The 20,234-nt window shown below is 40.9% G+C and overlaps 1 protein-coding gene across 2 annotated transcripts in view; it reads right to left on the bottom strand.

Moving 5' to 3' along the window:
* Nucleotides 1-245: 245 nt before the first annotated feature.
* Nucleotides 246-20,234, bottom strand: part of MOBP (myelin associated oligodendrocyte basic protein) — a 31,257-nt gene continuing 11,268 nt past the window's right edge. Inside the window, exons 1-2 of one of the 2 annotated variants that reach the window (XM_007119575.1) lie at nucleotides 9,536-9,741; nucleotides 246-285 (exon numbers count right to left, since the gene is read on the bottom strand). In XM_007119575.1, coding sequence (XP_007119637.1) covers nucleotides 246-285; nucleotides 9,536-9,741 — 246 coding nt within the window. Of the gene's footprint in view, nucleotides 286-8,829; nucleotides 9,230-9,535; nucleotides 9,746-20,234 lie in introns of those variants that run through there. The other variant, XM_024117049.1, reaches the window with a different exon arrangement.

The following is a 20,234-nucleotide window of genomic DNA, read 5'->3' as shown; positions in this document are numbered from 1 at the left end:
GAGCCTGAGGGCTGCTGCTGGGACCCACTGCCTGGAGTATAACACACAGAGGTGTCCCCTCTCACCTCCAGGTAGGCTGCCCAGTGGCCCCCGCGCCATGGGGACTGTGGGCGTCGGCTGTGGCCGCATCAGCAGGTGTCTGCCCCTGCATCATATTCAAAGCCAGATAACCTGTCCCAGGGCAGTTGGGTCGAGAAGCAGTGAGTCCGGGAGCTGAGGCCGTCCATTAACTTGAAACTCCTCCATCACTTCTTCCGAGGGGTCGGCTTGGTCCTCTTTTTCAATCTGGTTTACAAAGAGAAACATAAAAATCCATAGCGTTGCTAAGTGATGTGCTCTTTCTCCATGCTCAGTTAATAGAATTATAAATTTATAGACTACCTTTGCGGTTATTACTCTTCTGCTAAATTCAGCCTTAAAATCTCAATTCTGGAAATTTCTCAATTCTGGAAATATCTGGCCAAAATAATACGATAATTTTTTTTTTCCTGGCCTGAGCCTAGGAAAGATATTCTTTAAAATATCTTCTGTTTTTATGTACAGTAATTATTGCTTTTGTTTCCTTTTCTCCTTTCTTTCTTTCTTTTTTTTTTTTTTTAAATATATTTTGGCTGCACCGCACAGCATATGGGATCTTAGTTCCACGACCAGGGAATCGAGTCCATGCCCCCTGCTGTGGAAGCGCGGGTCTTAACCACTGGACCACCAGGGAAGCCGCTCTAACTCCTTTTAATGATTCAAAAAGCCAGTTTGGCGAGGACTTAATCTTGTTAAAATGTTTTTCTAAAAAGAAAATGTTGTAAGTGAAATAGTAGTTTAAACCATATACAAAAACTAGGCATACAGATCAGAAAGGAAAAAATAAAACTGTCTCTATTTACAGACAACATGATTGTCAGTGTAGAAAATCCCAGAGTCTACCCCCCCGCAAAAGCTAGAATAAGTGAGTTTAGCAAGATCACAGGGTACATGATCAATATGTTTTTATATATTGGCAATGAACAACTGAAATTGAAAAAGTACTATTTTTAATAGTACCTAAAAGCATGAAATGCTTAAGTATAAAGCAAACAAAATATGTATGTGATCTGTATGCTGGAAACTACAAAACAAAAAGGACCTAAATGAATGGGGAGATATAGCATGTACAGTTCTCCCCAAGCTGACTTATAAACTTGACATAATCCCATTCAATCCCACCAGGATATATTGTTGAAATTCACACTGACAATAAAATTTCTATGGAAAAGTGGAGGAACTAGAATAGTCAAAGACAATTTCAAAAATAAAAAACCGTGTTGGAGAATTTACACTAAACTGATTTTAACACTTACTGTAAGGCTATAGTAATCAAGTTGATGAAACAAAAGATACATAAATTAGTGAAACAGAATAGAAAGTCCAGAAATAAACTCACACATTATGGTCAACTGATTTTTGACAAAATTGCAAAAGTAATTCAGTGGAGAATCTTTTCAACAAGTTGTGCTGGAACTATTGAATATTCATATGCAAAAAAAAATGGAACCTCAATCCATATCTCACACCATTTACCAAAAAATTAACCCAAAATAGATAATAACATAAATGTGAAACTTAAAATTTTAAATTTCCAGGAGAAAATCTTTGTGATCTTGGGTTAGGCAAAGAACTCTTCCATACAATCCAAAAAGCACACATACAATACAAAAAACATGATATATAAAAGAAAAAATTGATAAATTGAACTTTGCCAAAGTTTAAAACTTTGGTTCTTCACAAGACACTATTAAGAAAATGAGAAAGCAAACCACAGGCTGGGAGAAAATACTTGCAAAACATGTATTTGATAAAGGACTTATATCCAGATATATATTTTTAAACTCTCAAAACACAATAATAATTAAATAACCCACTTTTTTACGTGGGCAAAAGATTGAGCACACACTTCACCAATAAATGTCTTTGGTGGATGATATATAAGCTCATTAAAAGAACATCATTGGTCAATAGAAAAAAAACAAAATTAAAACTACAGTGAGGTACCACAACACACAATATTAGAATGGGTAAAATTTTTAAAGCTGACAGTACCAAATGCTGACAAGAATTCAGAGCATCCCACTTTGCTAGTAGGAATACAACCACTTTGCTAGTAGTGCAACCACTTTGGAAAACAATTTAGCAGTTTTATATTTATTTAAACATACACCTACCATATGTCCCAGCAATACCAGTTCTAGTTATTTACTCAAAGAAAAGCAAACTTACACTCACATGAATGTTTACAGAAGCTTTATTCATAATTACCAAAAACTGGAAACAACCTAAATATCCTTCAACTCGTGAATGGAAAATTCTGATAGGTTCATGCATACAGTGGAATACTACTCAGCAATAAAAGTGAAAGAACTACTGATTCATGCAACAACAACATGGTTCAATCTCAAATGCATTATGCTAAGTGAAAGAAGCCAGACTCAAAAGGGTACATACTGTATGATTCCATTTATGTGACATTCTAGACAAGACAAAACTATAGGGACAGAAAACAGATCAGTGGTTGTCAGGAGCTTGGGGACTGACTTCAAAGGGGAAGTATGAGGGAAATTTGGAAGTTGACGAAAGTATTCTGTATTTTGATTGTGGTGGTGGTTACATGACTCTGTGCATAGAACTGTTTGCTGAAAATGTTGAATTCTACTGCATGCACGTAAACCTGATATATGTATGCGTGCATGTGTGTGTGTATGTGCCTTGTGTATTACACAAACATACATGACACTTTTCGTGTCATGGTCCGTGGCTTTCTCCTTTATCCGAATGCAGGTAACTGAACTATGACTTCCCAAAAGAAAACAGTGCTTAGTGATATAATCACCGTAATCCTGCTTTCACCCAACTACTACTGCCCTGCTGTGTTTTTTCCCAGTAATACTCAAAACTGCCTGGAAACAGACATGGTGAAGGCAGATGGTTGGATTCATACAAGGCTGGAGGTTTTCCCAAGAATATGAGATAGATATTCAAAGGGTAGGGGAATGTAAGGTATTTTTGAGAGAGATTAAAATGTTGGGCCGTGGTTTCTAATTTGGAGAGGGAGGAAAGTGAAGAAAGAAGGAGTCTGAACAGACATTTTTCCAAAGAAGACATACACATGGTAAACTGGTACATGAAAAGATGCTCAACATCACTAATCATCAGGGAAATGCAAATCAAAACCACAATGAGATATCACCTCACACCTGTTAGAATGTCTATTATCAGAAAGACAAGAAATAATAAGTGTTGGTGAGAATGTGGAGAAAAGAAAACCCTTGTGCACTGTTGAGGGGAATGTAAATTGGTGCAGCCAATTGTGAAAAACAGTATGGAGGTTCCTCAGAAAATTAAAAATAGAACTACCATACGGTCCAGCAATTCCACTCCTAGGTATTTATGCAAAGAAAATGAAAACATTAACTTTAAAAGATATATGCACCCTCATGTTCATTTCAGCATTATTTATAATAGCCAAGATATGGAAACATGTGTCCATCAGTGGATAAGTGAATAAAGAAACTGTGATATATATATATACACATGCAACGAACCATTATTCATCCATAAAAAAGAATGGAATCTTGCCATCTGCAACAACATGGATGGACCTCGAGGGCATTGTGCTAAGTAACATAAGTCAGGGAAAGATAAACACCATAGGATCTCTTCTATGTCTGGAATCTAAACAAACAAACAAATGAAAACAAGCTCATAGATACAGAGAACAGAGGCAGGGGTGCAGGGGGAGAGAAATTGGTAAACTGTTTCTATTTGTTTTTTTACTTTAAATAAATTGAATAATTCATAAGGAAATAATTTAAATTAATAAATAAATGATGATAACTTGAAACATTTTTTAAATCAAACTACCAGGGGGAAAAAAAAGGAGTCTGATGGAAGGAGAAGGAAAAACCAGGGCTCAGAGTACCAGCAGCACCTGGTGAAGTTTAAGAACAGTTGCTGTGGGGACACTTAACAAAGCAAGCTGGAAGAAAAGCAGACGGTTGATGTGGAGTTCGATGATTCCATTGGTGATTTCAGAGATGGCAATTTGTTTCCCTCATTGGAGAATAAACTTTGAAAGAACAGATGGTTCATATGCAGCTCCATCAGGTAGAGCTCAGCAAGCCTTCAGCACAGCCTCACGGCCTGGTCGCTGGTGTTCTAAACCTACCCTAACCTTCTCAGACCTCCAGCTCTTTCATCCTCGGGGTATGACTTGCCTTCATCCTTTTTTAAATGTTTTCAAAATTTTTTTATTATTTATGTATGTTTTGGCTGCGAGGCATGTGGGATCTTAGTTCCCCAACCAGGGATCGAACACCCCCTGCATTGGAAGCACAGAGTCTTAACCACTGGATTGCCAGGGAAGTCCCCTTAACGACCATTTAATGGGTCTCTCTCTATTTTGCAAAACCAAACGGCTTTTCCTGTTCCCATCAGTGGCCTGTCCCTCCACACGTACTATGAAGGAGCCTTACTTCTCTCACTGTATCCACGATCTCCATCCCCTCTCCTTTGTTTCCAATCTCACCCTCACTTCTGCACCCTTTCCCATCAGCTCTTAACGTACTTTAAGTTATGGTAAAAAAAAAAAATTCTAGAAAGTAAAATTGGCAGGCATGTGTGTATCTCAAGAGGTTGGAAGTCAGGGTGGGGCTTAGGTTTCCAGTGGGGCTGATTAGAGGGGCTGTGGTGTTATTTACTGAGGCTGTTGATAAGAGGAAGAGCGAGTGTTCATGGGAAAGAAGTCAAGTGGAGATGAGTTGAGTTTGATAACATCCACGTTGATCTGCTGGGCAATCAAGCCCATATATGAGTTTAATGCCAGGGCTGGAATAACGTTTAAAAGTCATCACCATGCCAGTCACGTTTAAAACCATAAGAAAAGTCTACAAATAACAAATGCTGGAGAGGATGTGGTGAAAAGGGAACACTCCTACACTGTTGGTGGGAATGTTAAGTTGGTGCAGCCACTATGGAAAACAGTATGGAGGTTCCTCAGAAAACTAAAAATAGAATTACCATATGATCCAGCAATCCCACCCCTGGGAATATACCTGGACAAAATTATAATTCAGAAAGATACATGCACCCCTATGTTCATAGCAGCACTGTTCACAATAGCCAAAGCATGCAAACAACCTAATGCCCATTGACAGAAGATGTGGCGCATATATACGATGGAATACTACTCAGCCATAAAAAAAGAACGAAATAATGCCATTTGCAGCAACATGGATGCAACTAAAGAGTATCATACTAAGTGAAGTAAGTCAGAAAGAGAAATACAAATATCATATGATATCACTTAATGTGGCATCTAAAATACGGCACAAACGAACCTATCTACAAAACATAAACAAACTCATAGACATAGAGAACAGACTTGTGGTTGCCAAGGGAGAGGGGGGAAGGGAGAGGGAGGGACTGGGAGTTGGGGTTGGTAGATGCAAACTATTACATTTAGAATGGATAAACAACAAGATCCTACTGTATAGCACAGGAAACTATATTGAATATCCTGTTATACACCATAATGGAAAAGAATATTTAAAAGTGTATATATATTTACAACTGAAAAAAAAACATAAAACCATAAGAGACTCTGTAATGACCTATATGGAAAAAGAATCTAAAAAAGAGGGGATATATGTATATGTATAACTGATTCACTTTGCTGTACAGCAGAAACAAATGCAACATTGTAAATCAAGTATACTCTAATAAAATTTTTAAAAATAAATAATTAATTTTAAAAAAAACAGAAGGCAAAATCAAGGAGAGGGCTCAGAATAAAACCCTAGAGGATCCCAAGGTGAAGTGTTGCCAGAAAAGGAAGGACTCATAAAGAAGACTAATATGGAAAATTCAAGGGAAGTGGAAGGGCTAGTTTACCCAATCCTGCACAAAGAAAGAGAATTCTCTCTGGTTTTCTGGAAGGTGAAAATGCAGAATGTACCTCTTGGCATCAGGAAAGACAAAAGGAGGACAAGTCACATCATAGAAAGTGTCTGGAATAAGTTTGGGTCTGCAGACCTGAAAAGCAGGCAGGCTACCTCTATCTAAGAGCCTGAAACTTAGCAGCTGGCCCCGGAGCCTGGGTCTGTTAGTGCATACTCTTGGACCCCTCACAGTAATTGTTTATGGGTCGGCGCTCTTCTGAAGTAAATCCTAGCTAGTCAAGTATGTAAATGTTTATAATTGCATTTTTCTTTGGCAGTCCTGGTCATTGCGAACAAACCAAAAACTATATACAGGTGCGACCACTGACTGTGGGCTAACTCCCGAACTCAGGGTTGTTACTCAGGGGAACAGCAGCATCACTGAGAGATGGGCCACTCATAAATACCATCTGAGCAGCTGGACCAGGGGCATACATCATCCCCCCTGCTTGCCCAGAATTTGGTGCAGTGCTGTGCACGTGGTCTCGATGACCAGGCTTGAAAATACATGTGGAAATAGATTGGTCCTCCAGCCTTCTGGTGTGCAGGGCTCAGTTTGTACAAGACAATGCTGTGAAAGAACGCATCAAAGGCACACACAGTACCGCTCACATATGTGTGACTGGCCCCAAATTAGTCACCCAAAGCTGCAGCCACAGAAGTTTTCAGAAAACCACAGATCTTAGCTCCTGAAAGCAGAGCACCAAGGAGCCAGAAGAGTCTCAGCCCAGGAAACACGTCTTAACCCTAAAGGCTGGGATGACCTGTGAAATACTAAAACCTTGAAGAACTGAGAGTAAAACAAACTAAAAGGGAGATGCCATGGTCTCTTGCCATCAAATATGAGCATGCTGCCATGTTCAATCAGGATGCAAGGAATCATACCTATGGATCCTAAGATGTAAATATTCACTGGTTTTTGAAAAGATGTATCCAAGGGAATTACTAAGGACACAAAAGTCCTTTGTCAAAATTGTTTGACCTCAAAGGGTCAGACCTCAAGAATGGCACCATTTCAGAAAGCAAGCCTGCTTCAGGAAAACTTTTTTGACCCTTTCTTCACATGTAATTTAGTAGCTCTGCTTGAGGGTGAATTTTTTTCCATTAATCTTCCTCCCACCCCTTTGATTTAGGACAGTCACTTAGTGTCAATAGGGTATGTATGCATACCACATACAGCTTGGCGAAGCAATGTCTCTAATGCATTACCTTAGGACCTTTGGGAACCTGAGAAGGGAGAATGAGTATCGTAGGAAGGGCTCAGATGGTGCATCTGTGATGTCGTGGGACATTATGAATGGAGGCTGTCAGGTCCCTTGGTCCCAGGGAAGGGACGACAGCTGAGGAGGCAATGACAGATTATAGAGGTGTCTTCCCTGATACCCACCGAGGATGGTTAACTGAGGGAGTCAAAATACACCAACGCTAATATATCTCTTGAGTTTAAGTGAATTCAGCAAGGCTGAATCCAGACAAATCTGTGGCTCAGATGAAATTGGCTTTCATTGTCTTCCATCTCCTTTCCATGTCCTGGTTCATTCAACTCCCAGCCACCCAAACAGCCATCACATAGCTCACTGGAGATTGTGGGCTTGAAGCCACCACCATAGATGACATGCCTCATATACAATTAATTTCCTCTGCTCTGCACATTTCCTAACCACTTCCATATATCAAAGCTTACCTGTCCTAGGACCTTATTACTCAGGCCCCTCAGGAAGGCATAAATTAACGACCAGGTAACTTGATGCACAACTTCCTATTACAGTTTTAGTGACTTACCAGTCACTCACCAGTCTGTTACTTCCTTCCCAAATTAACCTCACCTGATCTACACTGGGCGGGGGGGGGGGGGGGGGGGTTGGTTGCTTGTTGACAATGCAGGTCCCTAGAACCTCACAAGTGACCCAAGGAATTAGATTCTCTGGGAGCATTTTAACATGCTCCCCAATTGATTCTTCTACATACTAAATCTGTAAACATCATGAGACATGCATACACTATTATGTGCTATGCAGGTTCTGAGCATCAGAGTAGATATGAGAATCCCAAATACAATTTATATCCATTGTTAACTTATAAAACAGGTTCATTTTCAAATACTAAAAGGACTAAAGAGTTGGCCTGCCGTGTGTGTGGACAGAGAGTATAAGGGAAGTCTCTGTACCTTCTGCTCAACTGTGATATGAACCTAAAACTGCTCTGAAAAGTAAAGTCTATTAAAAAAAAAAAAAAAAGGCTGACCTCCCCAAGATGGAGCTGATGAACATATGCTCTTTGGCTCACCTATTCTCTCTACAGGCATCATCCCCTTTTATCCTCTACTTATTCTAAGCTAACTTCTGTGAAGCCCCAGACAGGCAGAGCCATTCTCCAGGCTCCCATAGCCCAATGCACATACTGATTATGAGAGTATTAGAGCGTTTAACCCTATACCGTGACTAACTATTCTCTTGTTTGGTTCTGGTGAATCGCAAACAACCTGGCTTGTTCTGGCCACGTTCCCATCCCCCAGCATAGTATGTGGAACTCTATACATGCGCAATCAAGATTGTTGAATGAATGAATGAATGATCTTGCCACTGAAGTTAACATCAGATTAAGTGTGTTGGGAGGAGGGATGGATGAACTGGCTGAACCTCTCCTTTTGCACATAGACAGATACCCCTTAGAGTCACCATTCCTTCTCTCTCTGAGGGACAGGTATCGAGGGCCTCATTTATTCAATCTGTTACTGTGGTCCATACTCTGAATTTATAAATTAATCACTTCCAGTCCTACTAGACAAAGGAAGCAACTGGTGCTGCCATCTGAAGTATTGTACCAACAGTGGCTATGAGGAAAACATAAGCCACACTAGGTGTTTCAAACAAGGGGATTTAATGCAGGGAATTGATTACACAGGTTTGGTAAGGCTGAAGGAGGGCCACTGAGATAACCTATTGTTAGTAAACACAGGAAGCAGCTACTAACCTTAGGGCTGGGGAGCAAAAGGGAAGAGATGGTGTTACCAGAACCTAGAGGCTTTGTTGGGGGACCCCCCACGGCTGGTGCCTGGCCCTCTCTGGGGGCTGCTGCGCGGCTGCTGCTTGGGCTTCTGAGGGGGGCGCTGCTTGGCTGGTGGAGGTCGGACTTCTGGGCGGGGGCGTGGCTGACGTTCAGACCTCGGAGGGGACCGTGGCTTGGCCGGTGCTCTGACCACCGCGGGGGGTGCAGCTGGCTGGCGCTTGGGCCTCTGAGGGGACGTTGCGCGGCGGCTGGTGCTGAGAGGGCCAAAAGAAGCTGGAGGCTGGAGCAATGGCTCTCCTTTGTTGCTTTAAGGGATGCGGACAGGAGCTGGAAATAGGAAGGCAGCCCTGCTCCTCCCCCCGCCCCAACTTCCAGTCTCCCTCCAGTACCTTCCAATGGCAGAGCCTAACGGGGAGCAGACTGTCAGGGGATTGGGGGAAGCGTAGTTTGCAGAGCCTCAGCCCCAGCATCGCAGAGTAGAGCCGGAAGGGGGAACTCGGAGCTGAGAGACAGAGGCCAATGCCCAGCCCAGGCGCCAGGTGGCAGCGCAAACCACTCACCTGGTCTTCTGGCAGGCACAGCAGATCCAGTCCTCCTCTTTCTTCTGGTAGAAGCAGCCACTTTTACAGATGCTATACTTGCGGTCCACAATCTCGCGTTTGGAGTTGAGGAAGGTGAACGGCGGGCAGCAATGTATGCTGAAGTGCTCCGAGAACTTCTGGTTCTTGGAGAGTCTGGGGCCCTCCTTAACCACTTTCTGACTCATCTCACTGGAAATCAGTGATGCGGGGGGAGGTGGGGAGACATAAAACAGCACATTCATGTGAGGGAGCTTTCTACTCAAGGAACCCACTCCCTGCTACTCCCATGGTCCAAGTTAATATTCAGGGCTATCCTCCATCCTGAATCTGGAAAGTCAATTTCCTGCCCAGCTCTATGGAAAGGAACTCAATTAGGAGTTTGTTCTTTTTTTTAAATTTACATACAATTTTTAAAGGTTACACTCCATTTACAGTTATTACAAAATATTGGCTATATTCCCCATGTTGTACAAATACATCCCTGTAGACTATCTTACACCTAAGAGTTTGTACCTAGGCAATATAAGGGAAGAGTTTGTTAATTTTTATTTGTGTATTTTTAAATCGTGTTTTCTGAAAATGGACTCTTTTTTCCCTTATGTGTTAGCCACCCACTTAGGACAGGAAAAAATATTACAAAGCCAAACACATCTATGGCAAAATAATATTCTAGATTTAGGAATGGCCGTTTCTCTAAAAAACCAAGAAAGCTTTGTTACTGAAAGCATAATCTCTATTCATACAATGAAATACTACACCAGAATGAGAAAGAACAGACTGTAAGACACAGGTCAACATGTTTGAATCTCACAAACAATGTTGAACAAAAGAAGCCAAACACAAAGGAATACACGCTATATGATTCAATTTATATGAGGTTCAAAAACAGGCAAAACTAGTCTAGTGCATGGTGCTAGAAATCAGAACATAGTTATATTTGGAGGAGGTGGGGTCTGACTAAGAAGAGGCAGGAGGGAGCCTGCTGGGGGCGGAAAAAAAAAGCCTACTGGAGGAGGAGCCTGCTGGGGGCAGAAAATCAAGATCTGAATCTTGATCTGGGAGATGACTACACAGGTATATACATATGTAAAAATTCAGTGAGCTCTACACTTAATTTTTGTGCATTTTACTGTTTACCTCAGTTAAAAAGGAAAAGTAAGAGGAGGAAGAGGAGAGACTAGAGAGTTTTGATTCTTGAAATATTCTGAAAGGGGGGTAAAAACTTAATTACTACAACATCCTTTGTGGAAATGTGACACATGCAGAAATAGTCCTACCTAACACTCCAAAACACTGAAGCACACAGGGGACTTAAATGACTATTAACCAACAAGAGTCTACAAATATACACAGGTAATGTGCATATACTGGCCACTGAGAATGTCCCTCCTCTCAACAAACTCAAGGTCACGTTGTACACAGAGACGTGCAGTATGTAATTACAAGACACGGTGACATCGACCAACAGAAGTATGTACAAAGATAAAGGAAACCATGAAAAGGGGATGGATTCTTTGAAATCAGAGAAGATGATATGAGTTTTAAGGATGAATACATTAAAAACAACTAAGTTACTCTGAGGGGATATTTTGATTTTTTTGTTTGTTGGTTGGTTTCTATGGTTTTTTATTGAAGTATAGTTGATTTATAATGTTGTGTAACATTTTTGTTTTTTGATAGGGTTGTCTTCTGCTACAGACAGAAGTGAGGGCTGAGAAGCAAGTTGAGTGTAGTTATAAGAAGAAAATACAAGCTTTTGCACCTCAGTCTGTAGAGTCCATATTATGTGTTACACCTGTTATGTATGTTGCAAATGCTGTTTCCCAATGTTTCACCTGCTTTTATCATGCAAAAAATTAATTTTTATGTAATTAAGTTTCCTAGTTCTTACTCAGGGTTTTATATTTTAGTTCAGAAAGTCCTCCCTACTTCAGAAGCTCTTAATCATACTCATGAATATCCCATTTTGAAAGAGAATCCTCTCTGAATCTCACTTTCATGTCTCTTTTTCTCTCTATAACTCCTCACTTTTATAGGCAATGTTCTTGAGAAGTTATCAACACTCCTTTTCTCCATTTCTACGTCTCTTCCCCCTCAGTGCACTCCAATCTGGCTTCTGTTCCTACCTCCCAAAGACACGTGTTTCTCATAAAGACCTCCATGCTGCCAGACCAGCTGTCTTCTTCCTCGATCTCTCTCTCCATGTAAATGCTTCCCTGTCCTGTCACTCCATGTTCTCCTAGATTCCCTCCTCCATCTCTAGCCCTTCTGTCTCAGTTTCTCTTATAGGCTCATCTGCTTTATCCAAAACTTTTAATGTTAGAGTTCTTCAAGGTACAATAAATACTAAATGATTAATAGGGTTACTTTCGAGCATCCACTTCAGCATTTATGATATGTTTAGGTTGTGTCAGGCACAGTGCTCAGGCTCTGTAGGGGATGCAAAGCTGAATCATGTTTAGTCCCATACTCAAGAAAAGTATCCACCAGCTGGGAAGATGGGCAAGGATGCATATGGTGTACTCATGGCCACAAAACCCACCTATTGACCCCAAACACGTACAAGTCTCTGAGGAGACTGAGGGGATGGATCAGCTAAACATCCTGCTGACGTCTTGTAGATGGAGGAATGTTGCATAAATGTTAGTAAATGCAATGCAAGGAAGGGATGCTGTGGAACATGAGAATGTGCTGAGACAATGGCACGGAGGGTCCACAAGAGTGGGGCCATACATTGGGCTGGGGAAGCAGGTAAAACATGGGTAGAAACATCTGGCCCTGAGATTTGGACAGCAGAGATAAGGGTTTGTGGAGGGTTGGGAACAGTTGACTCCTAAGCAAAGATACAGAAGGGTGAATTGCAGTCCACCTGAGAGCCCACCCGGTCTGCAGGGCAGTGTGAGAGAGGTGACAGTGCCAGGACACAGGTGATGAGGTAGCACAGGAGTTACCCATCACTACGAAGGATCTAGCCCTTGTGACTGGGAGTGTGGTCATGCCATCAGCTGATCAGGAGTCTGAATAGATGAGAGGGAGGGAGGTCATCTCATTGGTCTGGGATATCATGAATTTAAGGCGCTCATGAAATCCATGTGGAAATGGGCATCCGAAACTCAGGAGCTACAGCTGTCAGCTCGAGGGTCCTTCACCTCATGGAAGAGGCACAACTTTGGGAGTGGATGTGCTGGGTGTGAGCTGAGTGAGGAGCCAGGCCAGGGAAGGCTCCCAGGAGGAGTAGTGGGCCTACCTTCAAGCTCCAGGAAGAAGAGCTAGGGAAGAAAGAGCAGCAGGGGCAGCCAGGGAGGTGGGAGGAGTAGCAGACTCTTAGAAGAGAAATCTCCAAATTTGCAGGAGGAGGAGATGGTCAGCAGTATCAAAAAAACAAAAAAAACAAAAACAAAACAAAACAAATTTTAAAAAAGCTTTGTACAAACAAGCATTTTTAGACCAATGAGAAACTAAAGTTGATTTTTAGGGTCTGATTCATTGCAATTACGACCCTAAAGATCTGCCAAAGCCCTACCAAACCCTGCACATGTGGCAAAGTCCAGCTCAAGTTTCTGCTCCCATGGGAAATAATGAAATGAAACACTCCAGGACTAAGGAGCAGGAGTCATTTCTTTAGGCTCCCAGCACATGGAGATGATGTTACTCAGCTTTTCACAGGCAACTCAGACATCCCTAATTCCTCCAGCCTTCTGGGGTCATCTTTCCCCAGATTGTTCAGGCACTCATCACAAATAACAGAAAATCTAGCACTTGCCCCAAATTTTTATGAATGACCGGCATGGGGTAAGAGGGAGTTTTTAAGTCTCCTGTGACTCTAAATTTCTGCTCTGACTGAATTCTCAATTCCCACCCACCTGACAAGATGCCTGGGCCCACTCTATGCCTATCTAGACCCCCTCCCAGCCATCTCTTCCCCAGCACGTCAGGGGAGAGTTCTCAAAGTATTCCCTGGCAACTCTCCTTACTCTCCGCCTTCGCCCACCATGTCCAGTAGGGAGCAGCCTAACCGCTTGTTACTCATCACATGTGTTCCTAATGGAAAAGCAGTTCTCTGCCCTGGAACCCTGACATTCTTCTAGATTAACCAGCTGAAAATTCACCCAGCTTTAACATAGCATTTCCCCCCTTCCTTTAGCAAAATGTTTACAGTCAGTGGAAAGGCTCTGGCTACTATTGCCTGTGGTAGCAGAAGTACCGTGTTTAGTTTGGGGTACATTGTAATAGGTTATATATACTCCCCTCCAACTCTGCCCCATACCATGCCCCAGTTTAGAAATGCTAAGGTCCACATGCTGAGCCATAGCAACATACACACGAGCCATCCTTTCCCACCATACTAGGCTTCCTAGTAAATTAGTTGTAACTACAGGCAAATAACTAATGGCAGAAGAAATAGTTCACATTTCCTGATGCCCTATTATATGGTGGTTGTTTTATATACTTTACCTCATTTTTCTAATATGGCATTATCATCAACAAACTAAAGATGAGATAAATAAGGAATATGACCAAGTTCAAAGAGCCAGTAAGAGGCAGATGGGGATTTGAACACAGGTCCCTGTGACTCCAGCATCTGGTGCCGTCTGACCAGGCTCAACATGGTCTGAGCTCCCTGTGCTCAGCCTTCCTCTCCAGGGAGCAGGTGTCCAGGCGATGGGACCAGCCTGGACTTTGGGGGACTGGAGGTTGGCCCAAGGATGGGATAAGGCTGCAGAAGTGCATGGGTCCGTGTCCCAGGGTGAAAAAGACTGAAAGTTGGGGAAACAGCTCTCTGAAGAAAGGAATGGTAGAGGATGGAGTGTGGAGACATCAGGACAATACGGTGGCCAGCACCTCCTGCCAGAGCACAGAGGCTCACAGTGGGGGGCTGCATTGTAAACTCAGGCAGGGTCCCGAGGGGAGTGTGACCCATGGGTGCTTCCTCTGTCCCTCCCTCACCAGTCCTTAGTAGGTTTTAAGACCTTATTCACTGTTGAGAATTTAAAAACTTGGATGAAGGAAAATGATAAAAATTCCTAAATTCTTATCTCATAGTTAACCACGTAAAAATATTTGAACATATTTTTTGCCTTGAGAATATTTACATGTAAATATATAGTTAATAAAAAGTCAGACCATACCTTACATACTTTTCAAATTATATACTTGGAAAAATCATTCATTTTTAAAATAAAGTTTTATAGATGTAGACGTAATGTCACTCATAGCATTTTCCTATAGCTTTTAAAATCTGTGATAAATTATAGTTGCAGCCCCCTTTATGGTTTATATCATATATTTGCATCTTCTCTCATTTTCTTGATTAATCTTGCCAGAACTTATCCACTTTACGATTCTTTTCAAAAACAAGCTCTTGGGTTTCCTGCTTGTCTTTGTTCTTTTTTTTCCTAGTCCATTAATTTCTGAGTGCATTTATTATTTCTTTTTTTCAGTTTTCTTTAGGCTTATGTTCTTGTGCTTTTTACGTATTCTTGAGACAGACTCTTCTCACATATGCATTTATGGCTATAACTTTTTCATACAACTTCAGCTGAATACCACAATATTAACATAAAATTTTCATTTTCTCTTCGTTTTAAATATGAATGAGTTCTTCTTTGATTCATCAATTATTTTTAAAAATCTGTTGTAAAATTTCCAAGTGTATGAAGTTATTTTTATTACATTGACTTCTGATTTTAAGGCATTCTGGTCAGAGAGTGGTCTGTATGATAATGACTCTGATATTGGTTGAGCTTCATGTTTCACAGTCAAAGTTTCTAAATGTTCCATGTGTGCTTTGAAAGACTGTGTGTTTCCAGAAACAATTTGGAATTATCTAGGGAAGATAAGAATGTGAACAAGCTACAATCCAGCAGTTTATTCTTGGGCACAAACTACAATCTAGCGATTTATTTTTGGATCATAGCTCAACCTTGCAGATAAAGCCACTTGGTGGAGCACAAAGCTGGAGGAGCCTAAATCCTTGATGACAGTGGTTCTAGCCTGGATCCTTGAACACTGACCACGTTTTACAGGAGAAACAAACTTCCACCTTGTTTAAACCACTATTATTTCAGCTACAAACAGTCAAATACAATCCTGAATTAATATACTCAGTTTTCTCACCTAAAAGAGGGTGTCTGCCTCAGTTTGGGTGCTATAAAAAATACCATAAATTGGGCAGATTGTGAATAACAGAAATTTATTTCTCATAGTCTGGAGGCTGGGGAGTCCCAGATGAAGGTGTTGGCAGATTCTGTGTCTGGTGAGAGCCCACTTCCTAGTTCATAGATGGTGGAATGAGTGAGGGAGCCCTCTGGGGTCTCTGTAATAAGGGCACTAATCCCATTCATGAGGTCTCCACCCTCATAACCTAATCACCTCCCAAAGGTCCCACCTCCAACTACCATCACACTGGGGATTAGATTTCAACATATGAATTTTGGGAGACACAAGCATTCAGTCCATAATAGAGGGGAATAAAAAATAATAATAACATTCAACTCATAGGGGCTTTTATAGTATTAAATAAAATAAAGTAGGTGAAGAACCTAGCACTACCAAATACAAATAACTTGCTTCATAAACTCCATTTTCCTTTCACTAAGAATTCATTCAAATTCATTTGACCTAATTCTATTGACTTCTTCAGACATACTCTTTATGTATTTCACATGACATTTAATTTAAGCATTAATTAAATGCTTAATGAAGTAATGATAACATTATTTACTTTCGTGGCTAAAAGCAAATCATTATAAACACTACATGATGTTTTCACAAACTATACTACCTAATTGCAAAGCAAATATAATTATAAACTGTCTGGCAGGATGAAGAGAAAAAAAGTGACTGAACTTGAAACTGTAAAATATAATTTCTTCTAGGCTTTCCAGATGTCTCCATATACTCTAAAACTACAGAGGAGGGGAAAGTGAGGCAGGTATTTGAAGAAGGAGAAAAAGGAAGTGAAGGAGAGGAACCAAAGGGAGAACAAGAACCTCCCCTCACTATTTATTGTGCACCTACTATGCTCCAGATGCTTTATAGCTGTCATTTTTAATTCCCAATATAACCCTCCAGGTAGTCCCTACTGTCCCCATGTTAGAGATGAGGAAATTGAAACCTGAAGAAGTTATGTAAACTCGCCAAAATCATATAGTAATGATAATAATAATAATAGAAATTTTTATTACATTGACTTCTGATTTTAAGGCATTCTGGTCAGAGAGTGGTCTGTATGATAATGACTCTGATATTGGTTGAGCTTCATGTTTCACAGTCAAAGTTTCTAAATGTTCCATGTGTGCTTTGAAAGACTGTGTGTTTCCAGAAACAATTTGGAATTATCTAGGGAAGATAAGAATGTGAACAAGCTACAATCCAGCAGTTTATTCTTGGGCACAAACTACAATCTAGCGATTTATTTTTGGATCATAGCTCAACCTTGCAGATAAAGCCACTTGGTGGAGCACAAAGCTGGAGGAGCCTAAATCCTTGATGACAGTGGTTCTAGCCTGGATCCTTGAACACTGACCACGTTTTACAGGAGAAACAAACTTCCACCTTGTTTAAACCACTATTATTTCAGCTACAAACAGTCAAATACAATCCTGAATTAATATACTCAGTTTTCTCACCTAAAAGAGGGTGTCTGCCTCAGTTTGGGTGCTATAAAAAATACCATAAATTGGGCAGATTGTGAATAACAGAAATTTATTTCTCATAGTCTGGAGGCTGGGGAGTCCCAGATGAAGGTGTTGGCAGATTCTGTGTCTGGTGAGAGCCCACTTCCTAGTTCATAGATGGTGGAATGAGTGAGGGAGCTCTCTGGGGTCTCTGTAATAAGGGCACTAATCCCATTCATGAGGTCTCCACCCTCATAACCTAATCACCTCCCAAAGGTCCCACCTCCAACTACCATCACACTGGGGATTAGATTTCAACATATGAATTTTGGGAGACACAAGCATTCAGTCCATAATAGAGGGGAATAAAAAATAATAATAACATTCAACTCATAGGGGCTTTTATAGTATTAAATAAAATAAAGTAGGTGAAGAACCTAGCACTACCAAATACAAATAACTTGCTTCATAAACTCCATTTTCCTTTCACTAAGAATTCATTCAAATTCATTTGACCTAATTCTATTGACTTCTTCAGACATACTCTTTATGTATTTCACATGACATTTAATTTAAGCATTAATTAAATGCTTAATGAAGTAATGATAACATTATTTACTTTCGTGGCTAAAAGCAAATCATTATAAACACTACATGATGTTTTCACAAACTATACTACCTAATTGCAAAGCAAATATAATTATAAACTGTCTGGCAGGATGAAGAGAAAAAAAGTGACTGAACTTGAAACTGTAAAATATAATTTCTTCTAGGCTTTCCAGATGTCTCCATATACTCTAAAACTACAGAGGAGGGGAAAGTGAGGCAGGTATTTGAAGAAGGAGAAAAAGGAAGTGAAGGAGAGGAACCAAAGGGAGAACAAGAACCTCCCCTCACTATTTATTGTGCACCTACTATGCTCCAGATGCTTTATAGCTGTCATTTTTAATTCCCAATATAACCCTCCAGGTAGTCCCTACTGTCCCCATGTTAGAGATGAGGAAATTGAAACCTGAAGAAGTTATGTAAACTCGCCAAAATCATATAGTAATGATGATAATAATAATAATAGAAAACTCATAATCGCCAGTATGATTACTGACTACCCAATATCTGCCCTGCCCTTCAATAACAAACCCTGATTTTGTTTGGCAGGATATGCCCAGTTAAATATATACAACTCCCTATGTGACCACATTCTGGCCAAGGAGATGCAGGCAAAAGTCCATGGGGAAGATTACCTTTTTTCAATAATAAGACTTTTATTCAAGGAGGGACTCTCCCCTGGTGAGTGCATCCAGCCCAACCCAGCTTTTCCTGGCCCCCAAGAGGCAGGATTATTTCAGCCTTTGGACCTTAGGGCTCCTTCTGCCTGCTTCCTTCCCACCAACAGTTACACAGCAAATGCTTCTAACACCTTGGGGCTCAGCCCAAAGCCATGTCACTTCCTGGGGAGACTTTCCAGAGCCTTCCCTTCCCCTAAGGAGAAATGATCACTCCTCCCTCCTTTGTGCCCTGGCCTTGTGTGCTGTATATAATTCTAGGAGAGCATCTGGAACCTGTAGGGTTGCCCTTAAGTGTTCTGCCCTCAGAGCTTTGTTCGATGCCTAATTCAGAACAGGTGTTCAATAGATGCTTGAGTAACGAGAGCATGAACAAAGGGTGCCTCTCACAATGGCTGCAGGAGCCCTCAGCCTGTGGCTGCCTGTCCTCAGATGCTCTTTAGCAGTCCCATGTCCCTCAGGGACCTCTGCTCTAACTCAGGCAACAGAGTCTGATGAATGAAAAAGGCAACACAGGAAGGGACTTTTCTAACTGATCTTGAAAGTTATAAAACTGGGCTCTTTAGGAAAAAATAAGAGACTTTGTGAACCCACTACACTTTTTTCGTTTCTTTTTTTTAAAAATTAATTTTATTGAAGTATAGTTGATTTACTATAGTATATTTACTATACTATACTATAGTGTTAATTTCTGCTGTACAGCAAAGTGATTCAGTTATACATATATATTCTTTTTCATATTCTTTTCCATTATGGTTTATCACAGTATATTGAATATAGTTCCCTGTGCTATACAATAGGACCTTGTTGTTTATCTATCCTGTATACCATAGTTTGCATCTGCTAATCCCAAACTCCCAATCCTTCCCTCCCTCACCGCCGCCCCCTTGGCAACCACAAGTCTGTTCTCTATGTCTGTGAGTCTGTTTCCGTTTCGTAGATAAGTTCATTTGTGTCATATTTTAGATTCCACATGTAAGTGATATCATATGGTATTTGTCTTTCTCTTTCTGACTTACTTCACTTAGTATAATAATCTCTAGGTCCACCCATGTTGCTGCAAATGGCATTATTTCATTCTTTTTTATGGCTGAGTAATATTCCATTGTATATAGGTACCACATCTTCTTTATCCATTCATCTGTCAATGGACATTTAGGTTGTTTCCATGTCTTGGCTATTGTAAATAGTGCTGCTTATGAACATAGGGGTGCATGTATCTTTTTGAAGTACAGTTTTGTCTGGGTATGTGCCCAGGAGTGGGATTGCTGGATCATTTGGGAATTCTATTTTTAGTTTTTTGAGGAACCTCCATACTGTTTTCCACAGTGGCTGCACCAATTTACATTCCCACCAACAGTGCAAGAGGGTTCCATTTTCTCCACACCCTCTCCAACATTTATTATTTGTAGACTTCTTAATGATGGCCATTCTGATTGGTTGTGAGCCCACTATAACTTTTCTTAATTCATGAAAATTAATTAGCAAGCTTACATCAATTACATATTCTAGAGATGGCACTAGCATCTCTACGTACCTACCAATGTCCTAGGTATCTTTAAACACACTTTCACTATTCTCCAAGGAGACTGCAGGTGGAAATGAGAACCGTGAACATAAAATGGATTTTCTTCCTTCCATCCAGACTTCCTTCCTTTCTACCATCTTTTTTAAAAGGCACTTGGGGGGGCTTCCCTGGTGGCGCAGTGGTTGCGCGTCCGCCTGCCGAAGCAGGGGAACCGGGTTCGCGCCCCGGTCTGGGAGGATCCCACATGC

The sequence above is a fragment of the Physeter macrocephalus genome, chromosome 18 (assembly GCF_002837175.3).
Source record: "Physeter macrocephalus isolate SW-GA chromosome 18, ASM283717v5, whole genome shotgun sequence".
Taxonomy (NCBI): Eukaryota; Metazoa; Chordata; class Mammalia; order Artiodactyla; family Physeteridae; genus Physeter; species Physeter macrocephalus.
This window is presented reverse-complemented; position numbering and strand designations above follow the sequence as displayed.